Genomic DNA, 27,042 nt, shown 5'->3' with positions numbered 1-27,042 from the left:
TATATCCTGGTGCCAAGATCATAGAAACACGGAAACATAGAAATCCTACAGTACAGTACAGGCCTTTCGGCCCACAAAGCTGTGCCGAACATGTCCTTATCTTAGATCTGCCTAGGTTTTACCCATAGACCTCTATTATACCAGCTCCTTGTACCTATCCAGGAGTATCACTAAAGCCCCAATCATTTCCGCCTCCACCACCACCGCCGGCGGCCCATTCCACGCACTCACCACTCTTTGCGTACAACAATGATCCTGAGTCCTCCTCTGTACCTATTTCCAAGCACCAGAAAACAATGTTCTTTTGTGCTCACCATTTCAGCCCTCGGATAAAACCTCTGTCTATCCACACGATCAATGGCCTTCATTATCTTGCACACCTCTATCATTTCACCACTCATCCTCCGTCGCTCCGAGGAGAAAAGGTCGCGTTCATGTCAATCTCATAAGGCATTCTCCCCAATCCGGGTCACAGCGTTGTAAATCTGGGTACCACATGCCATCGAGAAATCTCCTTCTCGTCCACAGTACCTCTTTTCTGTTCCTCTAAAAAAGAACACTCTATCGATTAAGCTCACCACATCTCACCCCGTTCCTTTCTGAGCCACAGAACCATAGTCAGTGCCAGAGACCTGACCGGTGAGGCTTTCCCCTGCTTGGTCATTTGCACCTCTCCTCCCATCCAGAAGTATCCAAGTGTGTTATCTTTAATTGAGCGGGTTGGCAACAAGGGGTCTCAGCACTGTCTCTGGAGGTTTAACACTTTTCACCTACCTTTCTGTCACCCAGTTTCCTGTATCCTACACCTTGGGTGTAAATACTTCTCTATATGTCCTCCCTATCACACCCTCAGCTTCCCGAATGATCCCGAGTTCATCCAGTTCCATTTCCAACTCTGTAACGCAGAGTGTTAGAAGTTGCAGCTGGATGACCTTCTTACGGGTGAGGTTGTCAGTGACGCTGGAGGTCTCCATGCCTACCCACAACCCGCACGGCAAGCAGTCAACTCTCCTGCCAGGCATGCTTTCTGCTCCTTCACACTGCAATTATAAACAAAACAATAAATAAACTGAGAACAAATCTACCAACAGTTTTTTTTGGGCTTGCTCTGACCCCAGACTCTCCTCCTTACCGCATCAAATTGATAGCCCTCTATTTTTCACTCAGATTAATCAAACAATGGCTGCTGCGATTGCCCACCCCTTTACTCCGAGGTAAGCCCACTCTGCTCCGGTTCATCACACGGATACAGATTCAAACAATGAATGGCATTTACCCCACACCGCCCCATCACCCAGACCCGGGGGTCAGGCACAGATTGAAGCTCCCTCCCCCCGGTCCTTTCACACACTCCGGGTTTCAGAAGCAGGTTTTCTCTGCCCACCCCCAGCTCTCCTCCGATTTAGTAGTCCTTCATTGTGTGTCTGTCTCGGAGACTGCGCTGTTTTTCTGTTCAGATGGTGAGCAGTGAAGAGCAGAGAAGTGGAAGAGGTTGACGGGGAGGGAGTAGGGACGTGGTGTTGAGATAATGATCACTGGGAGAAAGTGGTGTGGAACCGCAAGACCGGCCTGTCCACACAGAGCAGTGAACAGGTTCAGAACCGAGAGATCGACATCCGGAGGAGTGGGGTTGGGTATTGTAACACCAGACTTCACCTCTCCCCTTCCTCCCCAGAACTCCAGATGAACCGAGGAATGTAGAAGATCGAGAGGGTTGATGGAACTGTGGAGAGTGTAGCGGATGGAGCGGGTCAGGGAGACGGGAGGAGGAGATGGGGAAAGGAGGAGATAACGGAGACGGCAATGAGTGCAGTGAACGGAGGGTTGATGGAGACGGTTGGTAAAAGAAGATGGCGGTGCTGAAAATGAATGTTGGGAAGATCGATATCGGGTGTAGGGTGTGGGGATGTGGTGGTGTGACACCAGACGTCACCTCTCCCTCATACTCCCACAATTGCCTGTGAACACAGAGAGGGAGGAGATTGGAGGGACGACGCATGTGGGATATTTTCGGGGATTGAGGAGGTAAAGGATCCAGGAAGATCGGCGATTAGCGAGACGGGACGTGTGCAGGGCAGGGAATGGGTCACGGAGACGTGGTAGCCTGTAAGGGAAGGGGGCTGAATGAAAGTGAATTGGTGTTGTGTAAGGAGAGTGTGACAGAGTCAGGGAGTAGTGCAGGAGAAGGAGAGGTTGACGAAGACGGCTTCGGGTTTAAGTGATGGGGTGGGTCACGTGGACGGGGAGGGGCGTAGTGAATGTTGGGGATGATCCAGACGGAGAATGTTTGCAGGGTAGGGACTGTGTCGCGGAGACGGGGTAGATTGTAAGGAAGGGACGGGTGACGGAGACGGGAGTGATGTAGTGGAGGGATTATCTGACGTGGACAAGGAGTAGTGTAGGAGAGGGAGTGTTTGAGGGAATCGATGAGGGGTTTTGTGCAGGGAGGTTTTTGTGCACACATCGAGGAAGTTTCCTTGTTGCAGTGCAGGGTCTGTCAGTGTGTGGGTGTGACGATGAGGGGCGAGTTCGTATCACGACGAGGGTTGTGTTGGTGACACAGAAACACTGTTTTTTTCTGTTTCACTTTGAAGATGGTGTCGGTCTGTCTCTTTTTCACAGCCTCTGCCGTCTGTGAATTGGTCGTTCCCTCTGTTTTTCAATAGATAGATAGATAGATACTTTATTCATCCCCATAGGGAAATTCAACATTTTTTCCAATGTCCCATACACTTGTTGTAGCAAAAACTAATTACATACAGTACTTAACTCAGTAATAATATGATATGCAGCTAAATCACTAACTCAAAAGCATTAATAATAGCTTTAAAAAAAAGTTCTTAAGTCCTGGCAGTTGAATTGTAAAGCCTAATGGCATTGGGGAGTATTGACCTCTTCATCCTGTCTGAGGAGCATTGCATCGATAGTAACCTGTCGCTGAAACTGCTTCTCTGTCTCTGGATGGTGCTATGTAGAGGATGTTCAGGGTTTTCCATAATTGACCGTAGCCTACTCAGCGCCCTTCGCTCAGCTACCGATGTTAAACTCTCCAGTACTTTGCCCACGACAGAGCCCGCCTTCCTTACCAGCTTATTAAGACGTGAGGCGTCCTTCTTCTTAATGCTTCCTCCCCAACACGCCACCACAAAGAAGAGGGCGCTCTCAACAACTGACCTATAGAACATCTTCAGCATCTCACTGCAGACATTGAATGACGCCAACCTTCTAAGGAAGTACAGTCGACTCTGTGCCTTCCTGCACAAGGCATCTGTGTTGGCAGTCCAGTCTAGCTTCTCGTCTAACTGTACTCCCAGATACTTGTAGGTCTTAACCTGCTCCACACATTCTCCATTAATGATCACTGGCTCCATATGAGGACTAGATCTCCTAAAGTCCACCACCATCTCCTTGGTCTTGGTGATATTGAGACGCAGTAGTTTGAGTTGCACCATGACACAAAGTCCTGTATCAGTTTCCTATACTCCTCCTCCTGTCCATTCCTGACACACCCCACTATGGCCGTGTCATCAGCGAACTTCTGCACATGGCAGGACTCCGAGTTATATTGGAAGTCTGATGTGTACAGGGTGAACAGGACCGGAGAGAGTACGGTTCCCTGCGGCGCTCCTGTGCTGCTGACCACCGTGTCAGACCTACAGTCTCCCAACCGCACATACTGAGGTCTATCTGTCAAGTAGTCCACTATCCAATCCACCATGTGAGAGTCTACTCCCATCTCCGTTAGTTTGTGCTTTAAGATCTTGGGCTGGATGGTGTTAAAGGCACTAGAGAAGTCAAGGAATGTAATCCTCACAGCACAACTGACCAACTGACAACTGACAAAAGAAAATAAATCGTCGAGTTCCTTGTTCTCCCCAACCCCCTGCTCTTCCCACCCGATGAACTAAAATCACTCTGCTCTTTCTACAGAGCTGAGACCGTAAATCACACAACAGAGCAGACCCTTCGGTCCAAGAGTTGTGATATACCAATTAAACTGAATTCCTTCTGCCGACAAAACATCCATCTCCCTCCATTCCCTGCACACCCATGTGTCTGTTAAAGAGCCACTTAAACGCCTTCTTGGATTTCCCTCCACCACCAGCGCTGCCAGCACGTTCCAATCACCCGCCAATCTCTGTGACAACTAATACACCGCTAGGATATTAGTTCCACTCCGGTTTAGGTGTAAACTGAGAAAGTTGCTCGATGGCAGAGAAAATCAAGGAGCCGCACAACGTGCGGCGGTGTGGCGCGGCCGAGAGGCGGGACTCTGTGCTGCCCCCCAGTGTTCGCTCGGCAGAAGAAAAGCTCAGTTGTTGCAGTTTGCATATTTCAGTGGCTTTTAAAGTGCCCAGGACCTTAAGCTGCTTATGTGTGTGTGTGTGTGTGTGTGTGTGTGTGTGTGTGTGTGTGTGTGTGTGTGTGTGTGTGTGTGTGTGTGTGTCCACGCACATAATGCACAAATAATGCACAAAAGTATTTTACTGATATCCTACATATGCTGTATGTCTTTCAATTTTATACATGTTAAGCGTCCTTTGCAGCTCGTGTGACAGTAGGTACTGTGTTTGGCAGTTCTAGCGGTCACGTGTGATGGAATTGCATTTGAACTTAAAGTGAATTGAATGGGAATGAAATGAAACCGTCTCGTCTGTAGAGGGCGAACATTCGGAGAAGGGAGCCCAGAGATACAGATGTCTGAAGACCTCGTTCCAACCCTACCTCTTTTACCACATTTTAAACTGAATATTATTTCTAATTTTGTCCACACCTGCACATACTTAATTTTGGAGAACTTGCTGACTTTTCCTACCGATATAGTGGTGACGATAACGACCGAATACCATCGAGGAATCTCGTTCTCGTCCACAGTACCTCTTTCCGTTCCCCTAACAAAGACAACCCTATCGATACAGCTCGCCATATTTTATTCCCTTCCCTTCTGAGCTACAGAACCACTGTCAGTGCCAGAGACCTGACCGGTGAGACTTTCCCCTGCTTGGTCATTTGCACCTCTCTCCTCCCATCCAGAAGTATCCAAAATGGTCTACCTGTTATCGAGCAGCTTGGCCACAAGGGGTCTCTGCACTAGCTCTGGCTGTTTAACCCCTTCCATCTTCCTGTCTGTCGCCCAGTTTCCTGTATCCTAAACACTGGGTGCAAATACAGCTCTATATGCCCTCCCTATCACCCTGTCGGCTTCCTGAATGATCCCGAGTTCATCCAGTTCCAGTTCCAACTCTGTAACGCAGAGTGTTTGAAGGTGCAGCTGGATGAGCTTCTTACAGGTGAGGTTGTCAGGAGCACTTGAGGTCTCCCTGCCTTCGCACATCTCGCAAAGGATTATTGAACTCTCCTGCCAGACACTGCTACTGCTCTGACTTTGCGATTATAAGGAAAGAAGCAATAATTAAACTGAAAGCATATCAATCAACAGTTCTGTGACCTCTCTCACCCGAGAATCTCCTCCTTGAAGATTCAAAGAGATAAACCCTCTGACTTCCACTCAAATCCAATTCCCGCCAGTTTTTCCCTCTTATCTGGCTCATCTCTCTCTCTCTCTCTCTCTCTCTCTCTCTCTCTCTCTCTCTCTCTCTCTCTCTCTCTCTCTCTCTCTCTCTCTCTCTCTCTCTCTCTCTCTCTCTCTCACACACACACACACACACACACACACACACACACACACACACACACACGTCTTATCATACACGCCCGGGATCAGACACAGAGTGCATCTCCCTCCATACTCTCATAACACACACTTCCGGGGTCAGATACTGAGTAAAGCTCCCTCCACATTATCTCATCACACACTCTTGTGTTCAGACACAGTGAAGCTCCCTCCACACAGTCGCATCACACTTTCCTGAAGTTAGACACTGGTGACGCATTCTCCGAAACGTCCTATCGCACACGCCCGGGTTCAGACACACATTGAAGCTTACTCCCCCTGGATCCCTTCAGAAACTCCGATATTGCGAAGCTCCTTCCCTATCACCAATCCCCAAAACTTCGCCATTCCTGAAGTCTTGAATTGTGTGCCGGCTGTGAGAATATGCGTGCGTTTCTGTTCAGAGGATGTGCAGGGAACAGGAGAGATTTGGAAGTGGGGGTGGTTTTGGTGGGGGAACGGACGTGGTGTTCAGATATCAGTCACTGAGATGAAGTGTTTTCGAACCAAACGATCGGCTTGTTCACACAGAACAGTGCAGAGGCTCAGAACCGAGAGATCGATATCCGGTGGAAGGGGAGCTGGGTGGTGTAACACCAGACGTCACCTCTCCGCCTTCCTCCCCATAATTCCACATAAACAGTGAGAGGGAGACGTGTAGAGGAGGGAGAGTGTTAATGGAACCGTGGAGGACCTTCAGGGGATAGAGCGGGTCAGGGAGACTGGGAGAGGAGTTGGGGAAGGAGGAGATAACGGAGACGGAACGGTGTGTAGGGTAAGGAGGGGTGATGGAGACAGGGTGTGTGGAAGAAGCTGGCGGTGTTGGAAACGGGGAGGGCTGTAGGGGAAGTCGTGGATAACGGTGACGAGGAAGGTCGTCTGGGAAGGAGGGTTGATGACGAACAGGAGACTGAAATCTCAATGAACCAGGAACACCTTCTTCCCCTCCGCCAGCATATTCTTGAACGCATCAGCACCACCTCCACATTTTGCGGCATTTATTAGCTTTTTGCATTTGACATTAATTTTACATATTTGGTCCCTGCTGATTCTTCAAAAGAACAAATCTTAGGTGGTCTAAGTCACAGATAATAAAACAGACCGTGACTCCGGTAGAAAAGATGCGATACAGGCGGACAGGACATTTGACACGCTGGCCTTCATCAGTCAGGACACTGAGTACGGGGGTCGGAGGTCACGTTGCAGTTGCAGATGACGTCGGTCAGGCCGCACTTGGAGTATGGAGTTCAGTTCTGCTTGCCTTGCTCTAAGAGAAATCTCAACGAACTGGAAAGATTGCAGAGGGAGATTTCCGAGGATGCTGCCGGGACAGGAGGGACTGAGTTATGGAGCGGGGTTGGGAATTCTGAGACATTTTCGGTGACCTGACAGAGGTATAGAAAACCACGAGGGACACAGATCAGGCGAATGCGTGCACTCTATTTCCCCAGGACTGGGGTATCGAGAACATTAACGCACATGATTGAGGTGAGAGTAGCTAAAGGCAGAAGCAAGGAACGAGTTGGGTTAGATTAAAGAGAGACAGAGGGAAGGGGAGAGTGGGTAGAGACGGAGTAGCTAATCTTGGGAGAGACAGGAAACAGAAGGGGGAATTAGGGGAGAGGGAGGCAAGAAAGCGAGGTATGGAAAATGTGGATGATACAGAGGAGGCGGGAGCGGAGAGGGATGAGAGAGAGGATTTATACGGAAGAGGGTAAAGAGAGGGCAAGATGGTGAGTAAGATTGAGATGGAAAGAGAATAGGGTAAGGTGCGGGGCAGTGGCGCGGAAGGGATAGTGTGAGTGATTAAGAGGAATGGGGGAGAAAGAGGTGTTTATCATTTGTTACGTACCCGTGGGTAGAGACGGAGTAGAGAATCGAGGGAGAGACCGAAATAGACGGCGAAGGGTTGGAGAAAAGGGAGACAAGAAAGCGGGGAGTGGGGGGGGGGAGGAAACTGCGGATGAACTAGAGGAGGCGGCAGTGAAGAGGTATGAGAGAGAGAGAGTTCAGAGGGACGAGGGTAAGTGAGGGAGTGATGGCGAGTAAGAATACGATAGAAGGAAAGAGGAAATAGGGTTAGGGTGAGGGGCAGCTCGAATGGGGTAGTCGGTAAGAGCACTGGGCAGAAAGAGGGTGTTGCATTTGATTCAAGTCTAACCCACTGGCCGTTGACAAACATCCTGGATCTTTCCCTTTTACATTCGCTGCATTTGAACCTTCCAGCGTTCATATGGTACACAACTGTCGTGGCCACTTTCCTGTCAAGGAGGGTTAAACAATTTCAAAAGGAACTTTCCCTAAAATATGTGACACGCTCCCTCACCATTGAACTGCGGAATAACCCAAAATCTCCAAAATCACTGATGCCCTCCCTCGCCGTTGACCTGTGTCACGCCAACATCTCCCACAACCCCACTTTCCCAGCACAGCCCTGTGTCAGTCTCCAGAATACTCCTACTGACCCACTTTCTCCCTACAGCCCTGTGCAAATTCCCAAAGTAATATCATGTCCTACCCTCTCTCCACAGACCGGTGACAGACACCAGAATAATCCCAGTACCCCAGCGTCTCCCCACAGGCCCCAAAATACACCCCTAGCGCCACTCTCTCCGCAAGGACACATATCAGTCTCCAAAATGCTCCCACTGCTTCACTCTCTCCCCACAGGCCTGCTTTATATCCCAAAGTACTCTGACCTCCCACTCTCACCCCGCAGATCAGTACCAGGTCAAAGTACACCGTAGGTTACAGGAGGATATAGACAGGCTGCAGAGCTGGGCAGAAAAATGGCAGACGGAGTTCAATCCAGACGTGTGACGTGATGAATTTTGGAAGGACAAACCAGACTACTGAGTACATGGTTAATGGTCAGTTACATAGAGTGTGGATGAACAAAGGCTATTTGCTGTTCATAGCCATACATCCCTTATGGTCGCTGCACAGGTTGATAGGGTAGTTAAGAAGTCCTATGGATGGCAAGCTTCATTAACAGGGGGAATGAGTTCAAGATTAGACAGGTCATGTTGCAACTCTACAAATCTCTGGTGAGACCGCACTTAGAGTATTGTGTTCAAAACCCTGCAGTGTATAACGGACACCTTCCTCCCTGACACCATAACCCACTTCATCTTCAAATCCCTCCGCGTTTCCCTCAAACCCTCACTCTCCTAAAATCCTCCCTGCCTGTCACATAGAACCTCCAGAGCCGCCTCCCGTCTGTCACACCCTCCCATATAAGCTACCCCGTGACCCATTCCCTTCCCCACGACCCTCCCTGTTTCCGTGAACATCTCCATCCCCGACAGCATACCACATCTCAGTCGCTTCACCCCATCCGCAGATCTCCATCCTGGTGTTCACAGGGAATTCTGCCGGGAATGGGGTGGAGTTTACACCTGCTTCCCGCCACAGGTTATCGTTCTCTCGGTTCTGAGCCTGTCCACAGCTCTGAATATACAGGTTGATCGTGTGCACAAACAACACTTTCTCCAATTGCTACAATCGCACCATCTTTTCTCTAGCCTCCACTCTCCTCCTCTTCCTTCAACTTCCCTCAACACACCATTGGATCACACGCACTCACAGACATCGACACACACACACACACACACACACACACACACACACACACACACACACACACACACACACACACACACGCACACACACACACACGCACGCACGCACGCACGCACGCACGCACGCACGCACACACACACACACACACACACACACACACACACACACACACACACACACACACACACACAGATAAGCTGCTTGAAACCCTGTGCACTCAATGCCACCGAAATCTACCACAACAGAGCTTGTCTTCTGCCGAGCGAACACGAGGGGGCAGCACAAACTCAATAGCTGGAGTCCGCGCCACACCGCCCCGGGGTAGTGCAGATCCTTCATTTCCTCAGCCAGCGAGCAACTCTCTCAGTTTACTCCTGAATTGCAGTGAAACTAATATCCCAGTTTGAAAGTTGTATCATTAAAAAGGAAACACGAGTGCATCTGCAGATGCAGATCTGTTAGTTCAACCCACCAGTTTACCGCTGTTTCAGTCATGCTAATGTATATATGATTTAGGCTGGGTGGCGGCTTTAATGGTTAGGATAAACATCGCGGCGGTGCTCAGTTAGGAGAGACTGAAGAACTCTTCGAGGTGAGGCGTTGAATGTGCAACTGAGGAATAGGGAAGGTATGTATATATAATTCAGACAGAGGCGAGGCTTTAAAGGTGGAAGTGAGGAATGAGAGGGCATGAACTCCTTCACGGGGCGACATTATCGACCACCGAACAGTCTGGGGATTTAGCGGAACAATCCTGTGGAGAGTTCGGAGTCTGTTGTAAGAGACATCAGGTTGTGACATTGGGTGAGTTTAACATTCTTGGTATTGACCATGAGCCTCACACTGTGAAAGGATCTAAGGATAATATGTCAAATGCTTTCAGGAAAGCTTCCTACCACCGAGAGTGGGTAATAGTTGATCTCCAGCTACGGAATGGGACAAGGCAGCGGACAGAAGTTTGTACAGGGGACCACTTTGCATCTAGATATGGTAATGCCATTAGACAAGAGGTAACTCGGAAAGGATTGCTGTGAGCGCGGGTTTACTTTCATATCGAGGTTTATAGCATTACGAGACGTATATAGAACAGATAGTGTGCATTTTTTCCTCGCAGGGTTGAAATATCCGATACCGGAGGGTCCGCATTAAGGTGAGAGGGTGTAAGTTCAAGGGAGATGAGTGTCGCAGGTTTTGGTTGTCACACAGATTGGCGGGTGATGGAACCCGCTGCCAGCGCTGGCGGTGGAGAGAGAACCATAGAGGCGTTTAACTGACTCGTTAAAACACACGTGGGTGTGCCGGGAATGGTGGAAGAAGGACATGGTGTCGGCAGAAGGAATTCAGTTTAATTGGTACACAATAACCTTTGAACTGAAGCGTCTGTTCTGCTCTGTGGAAAGAGAAGGGAGTGATTTCTATTCATCGGATGGGAAGCGAGGCGGGATGCGTAGAACACGGAATTTGAAGATTTATCGACAAACAGAAGGAACAACCAATTCACGGACGGCCTAGGCTGTGAACAAGTCACACACTGACACCATCTTCACAGTGTTACTGAAAGACCTGTTACAGTGTTTAAGTGAAACCGACACAGACCTCGTCGTGACACGAACACACTGACAGAACCTGCTCTGCAACAAGGAAACCTCATGGTCTTGTCATAACGCCCTCCCACAACAAAACCCCTCCACGACTCTGTCAAACACACGCTCACCTTAAATGTGTAAATGGTTATCTGGCCAAGCGACTGCGTTTCGTGACGGTGGAGGGAAATTCGTTATGTGCCTGACCCAGGAAGTGTGAAATGGAACAGTGTAGAGGGAGCTTCACTCTGTGTTTGACCCCGGGAGTGTGTGATTGGACGGCGTGGAGGGAGATTCACCTTGAATCTGTCCCCGTGTGGGTGTGGTGGGACGATGTGGAGAAGCTTCACTCTCTGTCTGAAACCGAGAATGTGAAGCGACGTTTTGGTTGGAGCTTCCCCCTGTGTCTCACCCGGAGAATGTGTGATGGATCGTTGTTGTCACACAGGGCATGATTCCAAGTGTGTGTAGTGGGATTGCATGGAGGGAGCGTCGCGCTGTCTCTGGCTCATAGACATAGGTCAGAGAATTTGGCGTTTAAACAGAGTCCAATCAGAGACAGTGAGCAAGAAAATGGTGACTCACACCTTCTTCTCCAGAGTCTGCAATCTGAGAACCCTTTCTGTGGCCTCCACTCTCCTCCGCTGCCTTTCTCTTCCCTCAGCACACCCTTCCTTCTCTATAGCCTTTAAGAGGGTGTGTGAGCAGCCAGAGAACCTGGTCCATATTGGTACCAACGACAATGTATAGGGAGGAGGTTCTGCAAAGTGAGGTCAGGGTTTTAGTTATTACATTGAAGGACAGGCCCACCACCCGTCCCATTGAGGCCAGACTTTGGGATATCATGCTGTTTAGCGCTTGGCTCAGGAGTTGGTGTTTTTAGGTGGGCTTCAACATTTGGGAACCTTGTGTTTTTTTTTTCCCAAGGAAGTTAGGATCTGTACAGAGAGATGGAAGGCAGTTAACACCTAAGCTGGAGGGGAACTAATAGATAGATAGATAGATAGATAGATAGATAGATAGATAGATAGATAGATAGATAGATAGATAGATAGATAGATAGATACTTTATTCATCCCCATGGGGAAATTCAACTTTTTTTTCCAATGTCCCATACACTTGTTGTAGCAAAACTAATTACATACAATACTTAACTCAGTGAAAAATATGATATGCATCTAAATCACCATCTCAAAAAGCATTAATAATAGCTTTTAAAAAGTTCTTAAGTCCTGGCGGTAGAATTGTAAAGCCTAATGGCATTGGGGAGTATTGACCTCTTCATCCTGTCTGAGGAGCATTGCATCGATAGTAACCTGTCGCTGAAACTGCTTCTCTGTCTCTGGATGGTGCTATGTAGAGGATGTTCAGAGTTATCCATAATTGACCGTAGCCTACTCAGCGCCCTTTGCTCAGCTACCGATGTTAAACTCTCCAGTACTTTGCCCACGACAGAGCCCGCCTTCCTTACCAGCTTATTAAGACGTGAGGCGTCCCTCTTCTTAATGCTTCCTCCCCAACACGCCACCACAAAGAAGAGGGCGCTCTCCACAACTGACCTATAGAACATCTTCAGCATCTCACTACAGATATTGAATGACGCCAAACTTCTTAGGAAGTACAGTCGACTCTGTGCCTTCCTGCACAAGGCATCTGTGTTGGCAGTCCAGTCTAGCTTCTCGTCTAACTGTACTCCCAGATACTTGTAGGTCTTAACCTGCTCCACACATTTGAGCGGGAAGATTTGCCGGGACTGTGCAAGGGAGTTTGGTGCAGACTTGTTGAACCCGAGTTGCAGGGGTTGGGGTTTAAAGCTTGAGAGCAGGCAGCGAGTTGGTATGGTCAGATGTTGTAAAGAGCTCAGACAGAGGCAGGAATCAGAAGGTTGAGCATGATGCGACTGGTGTCCCGAGCTGCGTATATTTCAATGCTGGAAGTTAAAGAAAGGGAGGTGAGCTCAGGGCACGAATCAACACTTTGAATTATTACATTGTAGCCATTGTTGAGGATTGGAGGCAAGAGGGAAACACGGGACAGCACAATATTTCTGCGATCCCTATGTTACCGCAGTGCAGAGTCGGGATAGACAGGGGAACCCGTCCAATTGACGAATTATGGGTGGAGATGAGGAATCAGAAATGTATGAGCATGTTCATGGGGCTGCATGAGAGACCAGACAGCAGTCCGCTCGATTAGAAGGAACAAATCAGGAGAGAGATCGCAGACTGTTACAGGAAACATTAAGATTGTGATAGCAGGTGATTTCAGCTCCCCACGTATTGACTGAGTCCCATACTGCAAAAAGACCAGTTGGGTGGAATTTGTGAAAAATATTCAGGGCAGATTCCATAATGAGCACATAGAAGTCCAACGAGAGAAATATTAATACATGATCTCCTACTTCGGAATGGGACACGGCAGGTGTCAGAGGTTTGTGCGGGGGGCACGTTTTGTATCTACTGATCATAACGCCATTTCTCTCAAGGTAATTATGGAAATGCATGGGGCCAGTACTCGGGATTCGACTCTCAGCTGGATCAAGGCCAAATTTGTTGGGATCAGAAAGGACTGGAATGTGTGGATTTGGACAAGCTGCGGTCTGGCAAATGTGCATTTGGTAATGTCGAACCCAAGCGCTGTTTTATCTCAGTGTCGAAGGGAGCGGACTACACCGTGAATAGCGGGAAGTGTTGAAGGTGAGAGGGAGTTCTGTGTATAAGGTTGGGGAACACACACTATGAATGGGACAGGGCCCCAGTGCCCTCAATGGGACACTGAAAACCGCTTGCGATGACACTGCCACACACCCCACAGTGAGAGCGACACGTCTTTCATCGTGACACCATTTTACCAACACGCCACAGTCCACCCCATCTCTTCCCCTCATAAACACCTCCGATCACCGTGAGACACGGCCTGCCCTGCACAACTGCCCTTCCCCGGCATTCTCACCTGCCCCATTCCGCCGGTTATCCGTTTCTCGGTTCTAGGGGCACAGGCCGGTCGTGTGGACCGACACCACTTACTCTAAAGTTTGCAATCTGAACACTCTGTCTGTGGGCTCCACTCTACTGCCTTCCTCCCTCTTCCCTCAGAAAACCATCGCGTCACACGCATACACAATCCCCGAGGGACACACTCAATTCGGGACGACTGAATGCCGAAATGCTGGGTATTGTGAGAGGGGCGTTAGGGGGATGGAGGGAGTTTCGCCCTTTTTTGACTCCGGTAGAGTGTGTTAGGGTTAATGTTAGGGTTAATTCGAGACTGCCATTACAGGTCAGGAGTGGCTCACGTAATGCGAGGGAGGGGGGAAGCGAAACTGGGGATTCCGCTACACCGAAACTACCAGTGTCACGCGATTCAGTAAACAAAAGAAACAGGTAACTCGTGAGTGTATGGCGTCGGGCCAATAAGATGAACACAAGTGCCCGATATTACCTAATATGTAGCGGGGGGTTGTGCTGGGGGGGGGGGGAAGGGATATAAATAAGAGCAGATTGTAAGGGGAAGTCGGAACGCGCCTTCTCCAGCGACTCCGTCGATTCGCTGTGCCAGTTACGGATTCTGCAATAAACCCAAGTTTTGTAATATTCCGGTGTTGGTTGTCTCTCTTCCTAAACGAACACAGGGCAGAATTTCAAGCCCAACATTTGGTGACCCCGACGTGGGGAGGGAGAGACAACACAGGCCGGCGGGTCCGACAGCAGACAACCTGCGGCCGCAAGCTCGACTAAGGTCAGGAAGTGCCTGTTATATCGAAGACTTCCACTAGATAGTTAAATCACTGAGTTAGATCTTGTCTGCTGACGGATCCTCACCAACCCCAAATTACCCTGGGAGAGATCATTCCCGGTGCAGAATCGTGACTGGTAAGTACTAACTCTTATCTGTTTTTAGGAAGATCCTCCGCCCGTGGAAAAGTCTTCTGAGTGAGGGTACCCGCCGCCCACGAAGGGCATAAAAGTCTCAGGAGTGAGGAGGAGAAGAGAAAAGTGTCGCGGTACACCATAGTACACAGGGATACTGACGGCGCCTACCTTAGACTGGTTGTTAAGAGTAGAAATCTCCCACGCGAAGGTCAGGTTTTGAAAGGCGACCGTCCAACATTTGATCCTCTCTGTGTACTAGGGAGCCATGGAGCACTTCAATTTCGAGTTACCAAAACTCAGACATTTGTGTGTTGAGTAACAGAGTATATGAGAGTTTTAGAAATATGGTAAAATTGATAACTGTGCGAGTTCAATAATCTAACAGTGAGCAGCCGCAGGGGTCGGACACCATCAAGGTAGGAGTGGAAGTGTTCCTCCGAGGCCGGGGAAGCTCACCTGGAACGGAAAACGGTGGCATGGTCCATACCCTGTCACCGAGGTCTCCAACAGGGCATTAAAAGGTAAGAAGGGAGGGGGACAATAACTGGCATCATTTTCTACTGGCTAAATAAGACCTCTGGCAAGTGGGGAGCGTTTCTGGGACAGTCGGCTCTAGGACTATCTATTTCAATTGCTATCTTTATCACGTGTGGTTGTTGTTGCATACCCTGTATTAGGACCCTAGTCATCCGGACTATAGATCGAGCCTTGACTGGAAAGAATGGACCTCCACCGGCGTAACAGGCACCCTTGTTCCCGGTGGAAGGGGAGGACACGGCCCTCCCGGAAAGCGGACGCGCTATGGGAGGACACGGACTGAAATGGACCATGGCAAGGGGGGGATTGTGAATTTGTTCTTGAATAAGTTTTCTGAAATGTTGCATGCTACTTGTAAAAATTGCGGATGTTTAGGGAACCCCTACCCATATTTTGTGACCCTAGGTCGGACAAATCAGGATAAGCAAATAGGGAGGACACGCCAAAGAGTGCCGGTGGACGCTCACCTCCCTGCCTGATCCCGGCAGCCGCGGAAAAGCATGTAATGGATGTGGCCTCTGGGAGGCCAAGGGAGGGAGTGTTAGGGTTAATGTTAGGGTTAATTCGAGACTGTCATCACAGGTCAGGAGTGGCTCACGTAATGCGAGGGAGGGGGGAAGCGAAACTGGGGATTCCGCTACACCGAAACTACCAGTGTCACGCGATTCAGTAAACAAAAGAAACAGGTAACTCGTGAGTGTATGGCGTCGGGCCAATAAGATGGACACAAGTGCCCTATATTACCTAATATGTAGCGGGGGGTTGTGCTGGGGGGGGGAAAGGGATATAAATAAGAGCAGATTGTAAGGGGAAGTCGGAACGCGCCTTCTCCAGCGACTCCGTCGATTCGCTGTGCCAGTTATGGATTCTGCAATAAACCCAAGTTTTGTAATATTCCGGTGTTGGTTGTCTCTCTTCCTAAACGAACACAGGGCAGAATTTCAAGCCCAGCAAGTGTGAGGCGATGGTTCGGCATTTAATCAGGTTCCAGACAGCGGCAGGGAACGAGAAAATGGGAACTCACGCATTCTGCGGAGCGCATAGAAAACGGTACTTTACCGAAGTGTTGGGGTTTGAGCAGCGACCAATCACGGAACGGGATTCATCAGCAAGTGGAAACAAACACAAGGCAGCGGCAAGCGGAGCGGCCATTGTTGAAGAGGCAGTATCGGACTGGTTGTTAGAGGCTTTATCACTTAGATGCTTCAGTTAGGAGAGATTTCAGCGAGAAAAGGCATCAAACTTCAAAAATATGTTTGCAGTTTATGAATTGTTTCCTTCTCGATGATGCTTAATTCGGTGTGCGGACAACTGGACGTCATGGTCCATGTCCGGACCAATGACATCGGTATGAGTAGGGAGTTGGTTCTGCAAAGTGATGTCAGGGATTTGCCTGTGAATTTGATGCCCCGGTCCACTACCCGTCCCAGTGAGACCAGACTAGCGCTAGGGTTGACTTTGTTAGGGTAACAGAGAAATGGCTCTGCGGACGAGAACGTGGTTTCCTCAATGGTATGCGGCCGTTAAATGTACCTGTATTGTAGGTAGGAAGAAAGAGGCCGTTCAGTATGTGCTGGCGTAGTCAAAAAATTAGAAAGAACATACAATTTAACAGGTGGATTAAGCGTTTGGGTCGGAACGAGGGCTTCAGATTTGTGGTTCATTGGGCTCGCATCCAAGGAAGCTGCGACCTCTACAGGCGAGATGATGTCAGTTCATTTCAATTCAATTCAATTTAAGTTTATGACGTCAAAAAGTGAAAGGAATTAAAGGAGGAGGGGTGACATTACAGGGCAGAGAAACTGTCACCGCAGTGCTCAGTCAGGACAGACATGAGAACTCGTCAACATCAGGCCCTTATGGGTAGAAATTGGGAATAAGAAATAAATGACCATGTTCTTGGGGGTAATTTCTATGTAATTACGAGAGACACAGGTAGACCAGACAGCCGGTATACTTTTTTTTCTGGAGCGGCGTAGTCTGAGAGGAGAGCAGATAAAGGTCTATATCATTTCGAGAGACAGATAGACGAGAGAACCGGTACATTTCTCCCCTAGGATGGAAATGTCAAATACCGCAGAGTTTAAAGTGGGAGGGGGTATGCTTATAGGAGCTGTGATGGGCAAGGTCTTGCTTGCACAAATAGCGTGTGTGACTGGAATGTTTTCCCAGGGTTGGTGAGTGAGACAGATCGATAGAGGTGTTTAAGTGCTTCTTTGACACTGCGCGTGGATGTACAGGGAATGGAGGGAGATGATGATTGTGTAGGCAGAAAGGATTTATTCAATTGGTTTAGCACAAGATTGCGGGCAAAAGGTTCTCCTTTGTTCTGTTGTCTGATTTCACTGCTCTGCGGGAGGGGTAGAGAGAGATCTGAACTCAGAGGGCGGGTAGAGCAGGTGTGACGAAGATCAGGGAATATGACGATGGATTGACAAAGACAAGGAACGATATTTCCACAGACGACATGGGCAGTGAACGGCCCACAGGGAGAGCCTGTTCAGACTCAAGCAGATGGCTAATCTGCGTTTTAACAGATTCCTCATTAGTTCTTCATGTTTTGCAGACAGGGAAGGGGGGTGTGAAACTAGGGTTGCAGGCGGATGGGAAGCAGAATGCCAGAACATTTAGTGCAGAGGTGTTGGGAGCGACATCTGTCCCACATCTGCGAGTGCACGACCAGGGGTGCGCCGTTCACAAACTCGGCCGGCGAGGTGTGCAGATCCTCTTTGCACACTGTGCGAATTCGAAGCAGGACCCAGGGATTCTCGTCCACCCAGTTAGGTCCTCTCAGGCGGGCCATGAGTGCTGACTTCAAGTGACGGTGGAAGGTTCCCACTACTCCGTTCGACTGTGGGTGGTAGGCAGTTGTGTGGTGTAGCTACATTCCCAACAGCCAAACCACAGGCTGGAGGTGAACTGCGGCTCTGTCGGAGGTAATGTGGACCGGTACCTGTAGAATTCTGAATTCCTTCTGCCGACACAACGTCCGGCTCCCTACATTCCCTGCACATCCACGTACGTGTTAAAGAGCCACTTAAACGCCTCTATGGATTTCCTCCACCATCAGCCTTGCCAGCACGTTCCAATCACCCGCCAATGTCTGTGACATAAAACTTGCCAAATTCATCTCCCTTGAACAGAAGCTCTCTCACCTTAATGCAGGTCATCTCATATTAGACATTTCCAATCTGGGGGTAAAAGATACAAGATGTTTGGGCTCTTTGCGTCTCGTATTGTTATAAACCTCGAAAAGAAGCTTAACTCGAGATTACACCTTTCCTTTTCCATAATTACATTGTATCTAATGGCATTACCATCACTAGAGTCAAAGTGATCACCGACACAAACTTCTGTCCCCTGGCTTGTCCTGTTCGACAGGATGAGATCAAGTATTGCACTCTCTCATTGGGACTTTCTATCTACCGATTAAGGAAACTGTCTTAACTGATTAAGAAATCTATCCCAGCGGTCCTTTCACAGTATGAGGCTCAAGGTCAATACCAAGAATGTCAAACTCACCCGATGTCACAACCTGATGTCTCTTACAAAAGACTACAAGCTCCCAACAGATTTGTTCCTCTAACTGCACAGGACTGTTCGGTGGTCGATTATATGTGCTTTCGCAAGACTAAAGCAGCGGCACACTGGAAGGTTGAGCAAGCAAATCTGCGTCTCCTACAACCAAGTCTTACTATTGGCAAAACTACGGTGCTTCCAATTTTTGGCCCCTGGCCGGAGCTCATCTGCCTTTCGTACAATACTTACTGCTTTTAAATGGACGCAGCTGAGAACATGAGGCCCAACGGGCTCAACATTTTGCTTGCTGACTTTATCTGAATTCTTAACAACATCTGTCCCAACAATGAGTCTACAATCTGTTTAATCATTCTGGTTATCATCCCCCTACATCTTTAGCTTAAACAGCACAACGACCCATCTTTTAATGGCAAACCTTCCCACTGGTACATTAATTCAGCTCCGGTTCAGGTGTAAACTGAGAGAGTTTCCAGCTGGCGGAGAAAATGAAGGAGCTGCACAACGAGGGACGGTGTGGCGCGGCCTTCAGTCAGGACTCCGTGCTGCCCCCAGTGTTCGCTCGGCAGAAGACAAGCTCAGCTGTGGTAGAATGTAGATTTCGGTGTCTTTTATAGTGCCTAGGACCTCAAGCTGCTTATGTATGAATCTCTTCGCGCGCGCTTGCTTGTGTGTGCGTCTACATAAAGCATGAAAGTATTTCACTGATATCGTACATATGTTTGCAAACTTTCTATTTCATACATATTATGTGTGCTTTGTGCCTCGTGTGACAGTTGGTTTTGTGTTTAGCAGCTTGGCCCTGGCGGTCATGTGTGATGGAATTGCAATTAAAATTAAATTGAATTGAATTGAAATGAAATGAATTCGTCTCGTCTGTAGAGGCCGCACCTTCCGAGGAAGGGAGCCCGGTGACTCACATATCTGAAGAGCTCGTTCCAAACCTAACTCTTTAGCCACATTTTAAAGTGAATGTTCTTTCTAATTTTGGCCACACCTGCACACACATAAGTTTGGTGAACCGGATCCCTTTTCCTACCTATAATCTGGTGAGTATATTGACCGCATACCATCAAGAAATCTTCTTCTCGTCTAACATAACCTTCATTTCCCTTCCCCTAACAAAGACAACAGTATCGAAACAGCTCAACACATTTCACCCCCTCCTTTCTGAGCCTCAGAACGATAGTCAGTGCCAGAGAACTAACGGGTGAGACTTTCCCCTGCGTGGTCATTCGCACCTCTCTCCTCCCATCCAGAATTAACCAAAGTGGTGTATCTGTTATTGACCGGGTTGACCACAAGGTGTCTCTGCACCGGCTTTGTCTTTTAATCCCTTTCACCCTCTTGTTTGTCACCCGGTTTCCTGCATCCTACACCTTGAGTGTTAATACTTCTTTATATGTCCTCCCTATCACCCGTCAGCTTTCCGAATGTTCCCGAGTTCCTCCTTTTCCAGTTCACACTCTGTAACGCCGAGTGATAGAAGGTGCAGCTGGAAGGCTTTCTTTCATCTCGCAAGAGGAGCATTCAATTCTCCTGCCAGGCATTGTTACTGTCATGACTGTGCGATTATAAAGAAAGAAACTATAATTAAACTGAAAACAAATCAAACAAGTTTTTTTTTCCTTCAGTCACCCAAGGTGCAAAGAGGTAAACCCTCTGACTTCCACTCAAATCTAATTTCCCGCCACCCTTTAGGGTTATCTGGCTCATCACACATACACACACACACACACACACACACACACACACACACACACACACACACACACACACACACACGCGCGCGCGCGCGCACGCACACACACACACACACACACACACACAAACTCTCTCTCTCTCTCACACACACACACACACACACACACACACACACACACACACACACACGCGCGCGCGCACGCACACACACACACACACACACACACACACAAACTCTCTCTCTCACACACACACACACACACACACACACACACACACACACACACATTCAGGCACAAAGTGAAACTCTCTCCACACAGTCGCATCACACATTCCTGATGTTAGACACTGGGTGACGCATTCTCCGGACAGTCCTATCGCACACACACTGGTTCAGACACAATCAGAAGCTTACTCCCCCAGGTCCCTTCAGAAATTCCCATGTTCAGAAGCTCCTTCCCTATCACCAATTTCCAGAACTCCGCCGTTCCTGAAGTCTTGAATTGTGTGCCGGCTCGGAGAATGTGCGTGAGTTTCTGTTCAGAGGATGTAAAGAGAACAGGAGAAAATTGGAAGTGGCAAACACGAGGAAATCTGGAATTTCAAGCAACAAACACAAAATGATGGTGGAACGCAGCAGGCCAGGTAGCAGTATTACCCGCTGAGCTTCCCGAATGATCCCGAGTTCATACAGTTCCAGTTCCAACTCTGTTAAGCAGAGTGATAGACGGTGCAGCTGGATGAACTTCATACAGGTGAAGTTGTCAGCGACTCCAGAGGTCTCCATGCACTCCCACAACCCGCAACCGGAGCATGCAACACTCCCACCAGGTATTGCTGCTGCTCTCACTGCGATTATAAAGAAGGAAACGATAATTAAACTGAAAACAAATCAAGCAACAGATTTGTGCCTCTCTCATCCAAGACTCCCATCCTTGTAGATTCAAAGGGATAAACCCGCTGACTTCAACTCAAATCCAATTTCCCTCCACTCTTTCCCTCTAGTCCGGCTCAGCTCTCTCTCTCCCACACACACACACACACACACACACACACACACACACACACACACACACACACACACACACACACACACACACACACATTCAAAGACTGAGTGAATATCTCTCCACACCGTCCCATCACATATTCACTGGGTCAGACACTGAGTGATGCTCCTTCCACACAATCCCATTGCGCACTTCCATTATCAGACAAGAACTGAAGCTCCCTCCATACTGTCCCATCACACACTACCGTGGTCAGTCACAGACAGAAGCTCCTTCCACACCGTCACATCACACATCCCCAAGGTCAGACACAGAGTGAAGGTCCCTCCACACCTTCCCTTTCTTTGACAACAGAAACTCGCCAAACTCATCTCTTTTGAACGTCCCCCCTCTCACGTTAATGCAGGTACTCTGGTGTTAGTCATTAACCCCCCCCCCCCATGGGTGACAGATACAAGCTATCTGGGCTATTTGCGTCTCGTATTGTTATACACCTCAAAGAGAAACTTAATTCGTGGTTACAACTATCCTTTTCCATAATTGCCTTGTATCTAATGGCATTACCATCTCTAGATGCAAAGTGTTCTCCGACACAAACCTCCGTCCCCTGGCGTGTCCTATTCGATAGGATGAGATCAGGTATTGCACTCTCTCATTGGGACATTAATCTACTGATTAGGGAACCTTTCTTAACTGATTAAGTAAACTATCCCAGTGGTCCTTTCACAGTGTGAGGCTCACAGTCAATACCAGGAATGTTAAACTCACCCGATGTCACAACCTGATGTCTCTCACAACAGACTCCGAACTCTCCACAGGTTTGTTCCTCTAAATCCCCAGACTGTTCGATAATGTAGCCCCATGAACGAGTTCATACCTTTCTCATTCCTAATTTCCATCTTTAAAACCTCGCCTCAGCCTAAATTATATGTACATCAGCACGACTAAAACAGCGGTATACTGGAAGGTTGAGCTTACAAACCCGCCCCTCCAACAACCAACTCTTACTAATGACTAATCTATCATGCTTTCAGTAGTGGGCCCCTATCCTGAACTCATCTACCTTTCGTACAATACTTACTGCTTTGAAATGGACGCAGCTCGGAACATGAGTCCCAGCGGGCTTAATATTTTGCTTGCTGACTTTATCTGAGGTCTTAACAACATCTGTCCCAACAATGATTCAGCTATCTGTTCAAACATTCTGGTTATTATCCCCCAGCAATTCTAGCTTAATCACCACAACAGCCCTTTTTTTAATGGCAAACTTTCACGCTGGGATATTAGTTTCACTCCAGATCAGGTGTAAACTGAGAGAATTGCAAGATGACGGGGAAGATGAAGGAGTTGCACAATGTGGGGCGATAGGGCGCGGCCTCCAGGCAGAACTCGGTGCTGCCCCCAGTGTTCGTTCCGCAGAAGACAAGTTCATTTGTCGTAGTTTTTGGATTTCGGTGACATTTAAAGTGCCTAGGACTTCAAGCTGCTTATTTATATACGTGCGTGCGTGCGTGATGACCTCCTTGCAGGTGAAGTTGGCACAGACTCTGGAGGTCTCCATGCCTTCACACATCTTACAAGAGGAGCATTCAACTCTCCTGCCAGGCATTGTTACTGTCATGACTGTACGATTATAAAGAAAAAAAACGATAATTCAACTAATGTTTTCTTTTTCTTTCATTTTCTTATATATACACTTTTTACGTTGCGGGGGGGACGGGGAGCTTTGAATCGGTTACTACGGGATTCACGTGTGTAATCATGGCGATTGCCATGACCCGTACAACAGAGGGGGGTAATGTTGTGTTTTTTTTCTTTCACAACATTAGTAGGGGGGTATTTTGTTTTTTTCGTTATACTCTATTTTTCTTTTACTTTTTTGCCTGGATGATTGGTGGGGACACACATAGCAACATGGAGACTTCTAAAAGGATTTCCCAAGATACCATGAAAGTTGAAAGATTAGGTATTATTATAGATTGGAGTAACATAATTAAAAATAATGACTAACTTATTGAATTTTTTAAGTTTTAATGTTAATGGGCTTAATGGACCAGTAAAAAGAAAAAGAATGTTAACATATATTAAAAAAATGAAAATAGACATAGCTTTCTTACAAGAAACTCATTTAACGGACATAGAACATCAGAAATTAAAAAGAGACTGGGTTGGAAATGTTATTGCAGCTTCATTTAATTCAAAGGCGAGAGGAGTTGCAATATTGGTTAATAAAAACTTACCAATTAAAATACAAAATGTATTAATTGATTCGGCAGGAAGATATTTAATTATACATTGTCAAATTTTTTCAGAACTATGGACACTTATGAATATTTATGCACCAAATGAAAACGATGTAAAATTTATACAGGAGGTCTTTCTGAATTTGGCTAATGCACATGATAAAATATTAATAGGTGGAGATTTTAATTTTTGTCTAGATCCAGTTTTAGATAGATCAATAAAGGCTACTACAAAATCAAAAGTAGTAAAACTAACTCTATCATTGATGAAAGATCTAAATTTGATTGATATATGGAGAAGAATCAATCCAAAAGAAAGAGATTATTCATTTTATTCAAATAGACATAAAACATATTCAAGGATAGATTTTTTCTTATTATCAACGAATATTCAAGATAGAGTGAAAAATGTGGAATATAAAGCAAGAATATTGTCTGATCACTCTCCTTTAATAATGACAATGATTATGATAGATAAAGAGGAATCAATTTATAGATGGAGATTTAACTCAATTTTACTAAAACGACAGGATTTTTGTGATTTTATGAAAAAACAGATTCAGTTCTTTTTCGATACAAATTTACATTCAGTTGATGATAAATTCATACTGTGGGAAACAATGAAGGCATATTTGAGAGGTCAGATAATAAGTTATACTTCTAAAATTAAGAAGGAATATATGATAGAAATAGATCAATTGGAAAAAGAGATTATAAAATTAGAAAAAGAATCTCAAAGAAATATGACAGAAGAAAAACGAAGACAACTTATCAATAAGAAGTTAAAATACAATACACTCCAGACATACCGAACAGAAAAAGCAATTATGAGAACTAAACAGAGATATTATGAACTAGGTGAAAGATCACATAAGGTCCTTGCATGGCAATTAAAAACAGATCAGGTTTCCAAAACAATAAATGCAATCCGAACAAAAGTGAATAAGGTTACTTATAAGCCTCTAGAAATTAATGAGGCTTTTAAGAACTTTTATTCTGAGTTGTATAAATCAGAATCAAACAACGATGATGCTAAGATAGAAAGATTTTTAGCACAAATAACTCTTCCAAAATTAGATATGGAAGAACAGAAGGGATTGGGTATGCCTTTTACAGTGAAGGAAGTTGAAGAAGCTCTAGGATCACTTCAAAGTAATAAATCCCCAGGAGAAGATGGTTTTCCGCCTGAATTTTATAAAAAGTTTAAAGATTTATTAATTTCTCCTTTTATGGAGTTAATACATCAAGCGGAAAGAACACATAGACTTCCAGAATCTTTTTCAACAGCTGTTTTAATAGTGTTGCCAAAAAAAGATAGAGATCTTTTAAAACCAGCATCATATAGACCTATTTCTTTATTAAATACTGATTATAAAATAATAGCAAAAATCTTATCTAATAGATTATCTAAATGTTTACCAAAATTAGTGCATATGGATCAAACAGGATTTATCAAAAATAGACAATCGGCAGATAATGTAACCCGATTAATTAGTATAATCCATTTAGCGCAAAAGAGGGAGGAAATGAGTGTGGCAGTTGCTTTAGATGCAGAAAAAGCATTTGATAGATTGGAATGGGATTTTTTATTCAAGGTATTGGAAAAATATGGATTAGGAACACCTTTTATAAGATGGATTAAAACCTTGAATACTAATCCCAAAGCTAAAGTAGTGACAAATGGTCAAATTTCGACACCATTTCAGTTAACAAGATCAACTAGGCAAGGTTGTCCATTATCACCTGCTTTGTTTGTGTTGGCAATAGAGCCATTAGCTGAATTAATTAGAATGGACCCAGATATTAAGGGTTTTAGAGTTAATAGGGAAGAATATAAGATTAATTTATTTGCTGATGATGTTCTACTTTATTTAACAGATCCATTACACTCATTGGGTAAATTATCTTATAGACTAGAAGAATATGGGAAAATATCAGGTTATAAAGTAAATTGGGATAAAAGCGAAATTTTACCTCTTACTAATGGAGACTATAGTCAATGTCGATTAATAACTCAATTTAGATGGCCGGCAAATGGTATAAAATATTTAGGTATAAGAATTGATAATGACACAAAAAACTTATATAAATTAAACTATTTACCACTTTTAAAAAAAATTCAGGAGGATCTTGATAAATGGATGGCATTACCAATAACATTAGTAGGTAGAGTAAATACTATAAAAATGAATATATTCCCTAGACTACAATATTTATTCCAATCATTACCAATACAATTACCCCAGAAGTTTTTTCAAGAGATAAACAAATATGTGAGGAAGTTTCTTTGGAAAGGTAAGATGTCAAGAATATCGTTGGAAAAATTGACATGGAAATTTGATCTAGGAGGGTTACAACTTCCAAATTTCAAGAACTATTATAAAGCAAATCAACTTAGATTTATTGCATCTTTTTTTGAGAAAGATAAACCGGCATGGATTAGAATAGAACTGGACAAAATAGGAGAAAACGTACCAGAAGATTTTATATATAAATGGGAATCTAAATGGATACGGGAAAAAAAGAATCTCCTATATTAAAACATTTGATTGATTTATGGAATAAGATAAATGTTGATGATGAGACAAAAAAATCTTTATTAGTAAACTATCCCAGTGGTCCTTTCACAGTGTGAGGCTCACAGTCAATACCAGGAATGTTAAACTCACCCGATGTCACAACCTGATGTCTCTCACAACAGACTCCGAACTCTCCACAGGTTTGTTCCTCTAAATCCCCAGACTGTTCGATAATGTAGCCCCATGAACGAGTTCATACCTTTCTCATTCCTAATTTCCATCTTTAAAACCTCGCCTCAGCCTAAATTATATGTACATCAGCACGACTAAAACAGCGGTATACTGGAAGGTTGAGCTTACAAACCCGCCCCTCCAACAACCAACTCTTACTAATGACTAATCTATCATGCTTTCAGTAGTGGGCCCCTATCCTGAACTCATCTACCTTTCGTACAATACTTACTGCTTTGAAATGGACGCAGCTCGGAACATGAGTCCCAGCGGGCTTAATATTTTGCTTGCTGACTTTATCTGAGGTCTTAACAACATCTGTCCCAACAATGATTCAGCTATCTGTTCAAACATTCTGGTTATTATCCCCCAGCAATTCTAGCTTAATCACCACAACAGCCCTTTTTTTAATGGCAAACTTTCCCGCTGGGATATTAGTTTCACTCCAGATCAGGTGTAAACTGAGAGAATTGCAAGATGGCGGGGAAGATGAAGGAGTTGCACAATGTGGGCCGATATGGCACGGCCTCCAGGCATGACTCGGTGCTGC

General features: G+C 46.2%; 1 protein-coding gene across 1 annotated transcript in view; it reads right to left on the bottom strand.

Annotated features, from left to right (window-relative positions):
- LOC140724076 (NACHT, LRR and PYD domains-containing protein 3-like) overlaps positions 1–5,335 on the bottom strand; it is a 42,135-nt gene extending 36,800 nt beyond the window's left edge. The window contains exons 1-2 of the mRNA XM_073038561.1: positions 5,195–5,335; positions 941–1,040 (exon numbers count right to left, since the gene is read on the bottom strand). Of these exons, the coding sequence (XP_072894662.1) occupies positions 941–1,040; positions 5,195–5,335 (241 nt within the window). The remainder of the gene's footprint in view (positions 1–940; positions 1,041–5,194) is intronic.
- Between the last annotated feature and the right edge of the window lie 21,707 nt (positions 5,336–27,042).

The sequence above is a fragment of the Hemitrygon akajei genome, unplaced genomic scaffold (assembly GCF_048418815.1).
Source record: "Hemitrygon akajei unplaced genomic scaffold, sHemAka1.3 Scf000158, whole genome shotgun sequence".
In the NCBI taxonomy this organism is placed as follows: domain Eukaryota; kingdom Metazoa; phylum Chordata; class Chondrichthyes; order Myliobatiformes; family Dasyatidae; genus Hemitrygon; species Hemitrygon akajei.
Note: the sequence above shows the minus strand (reverse complement) of the source record. Positions and strands in the feature narration are given on the sequence as shown.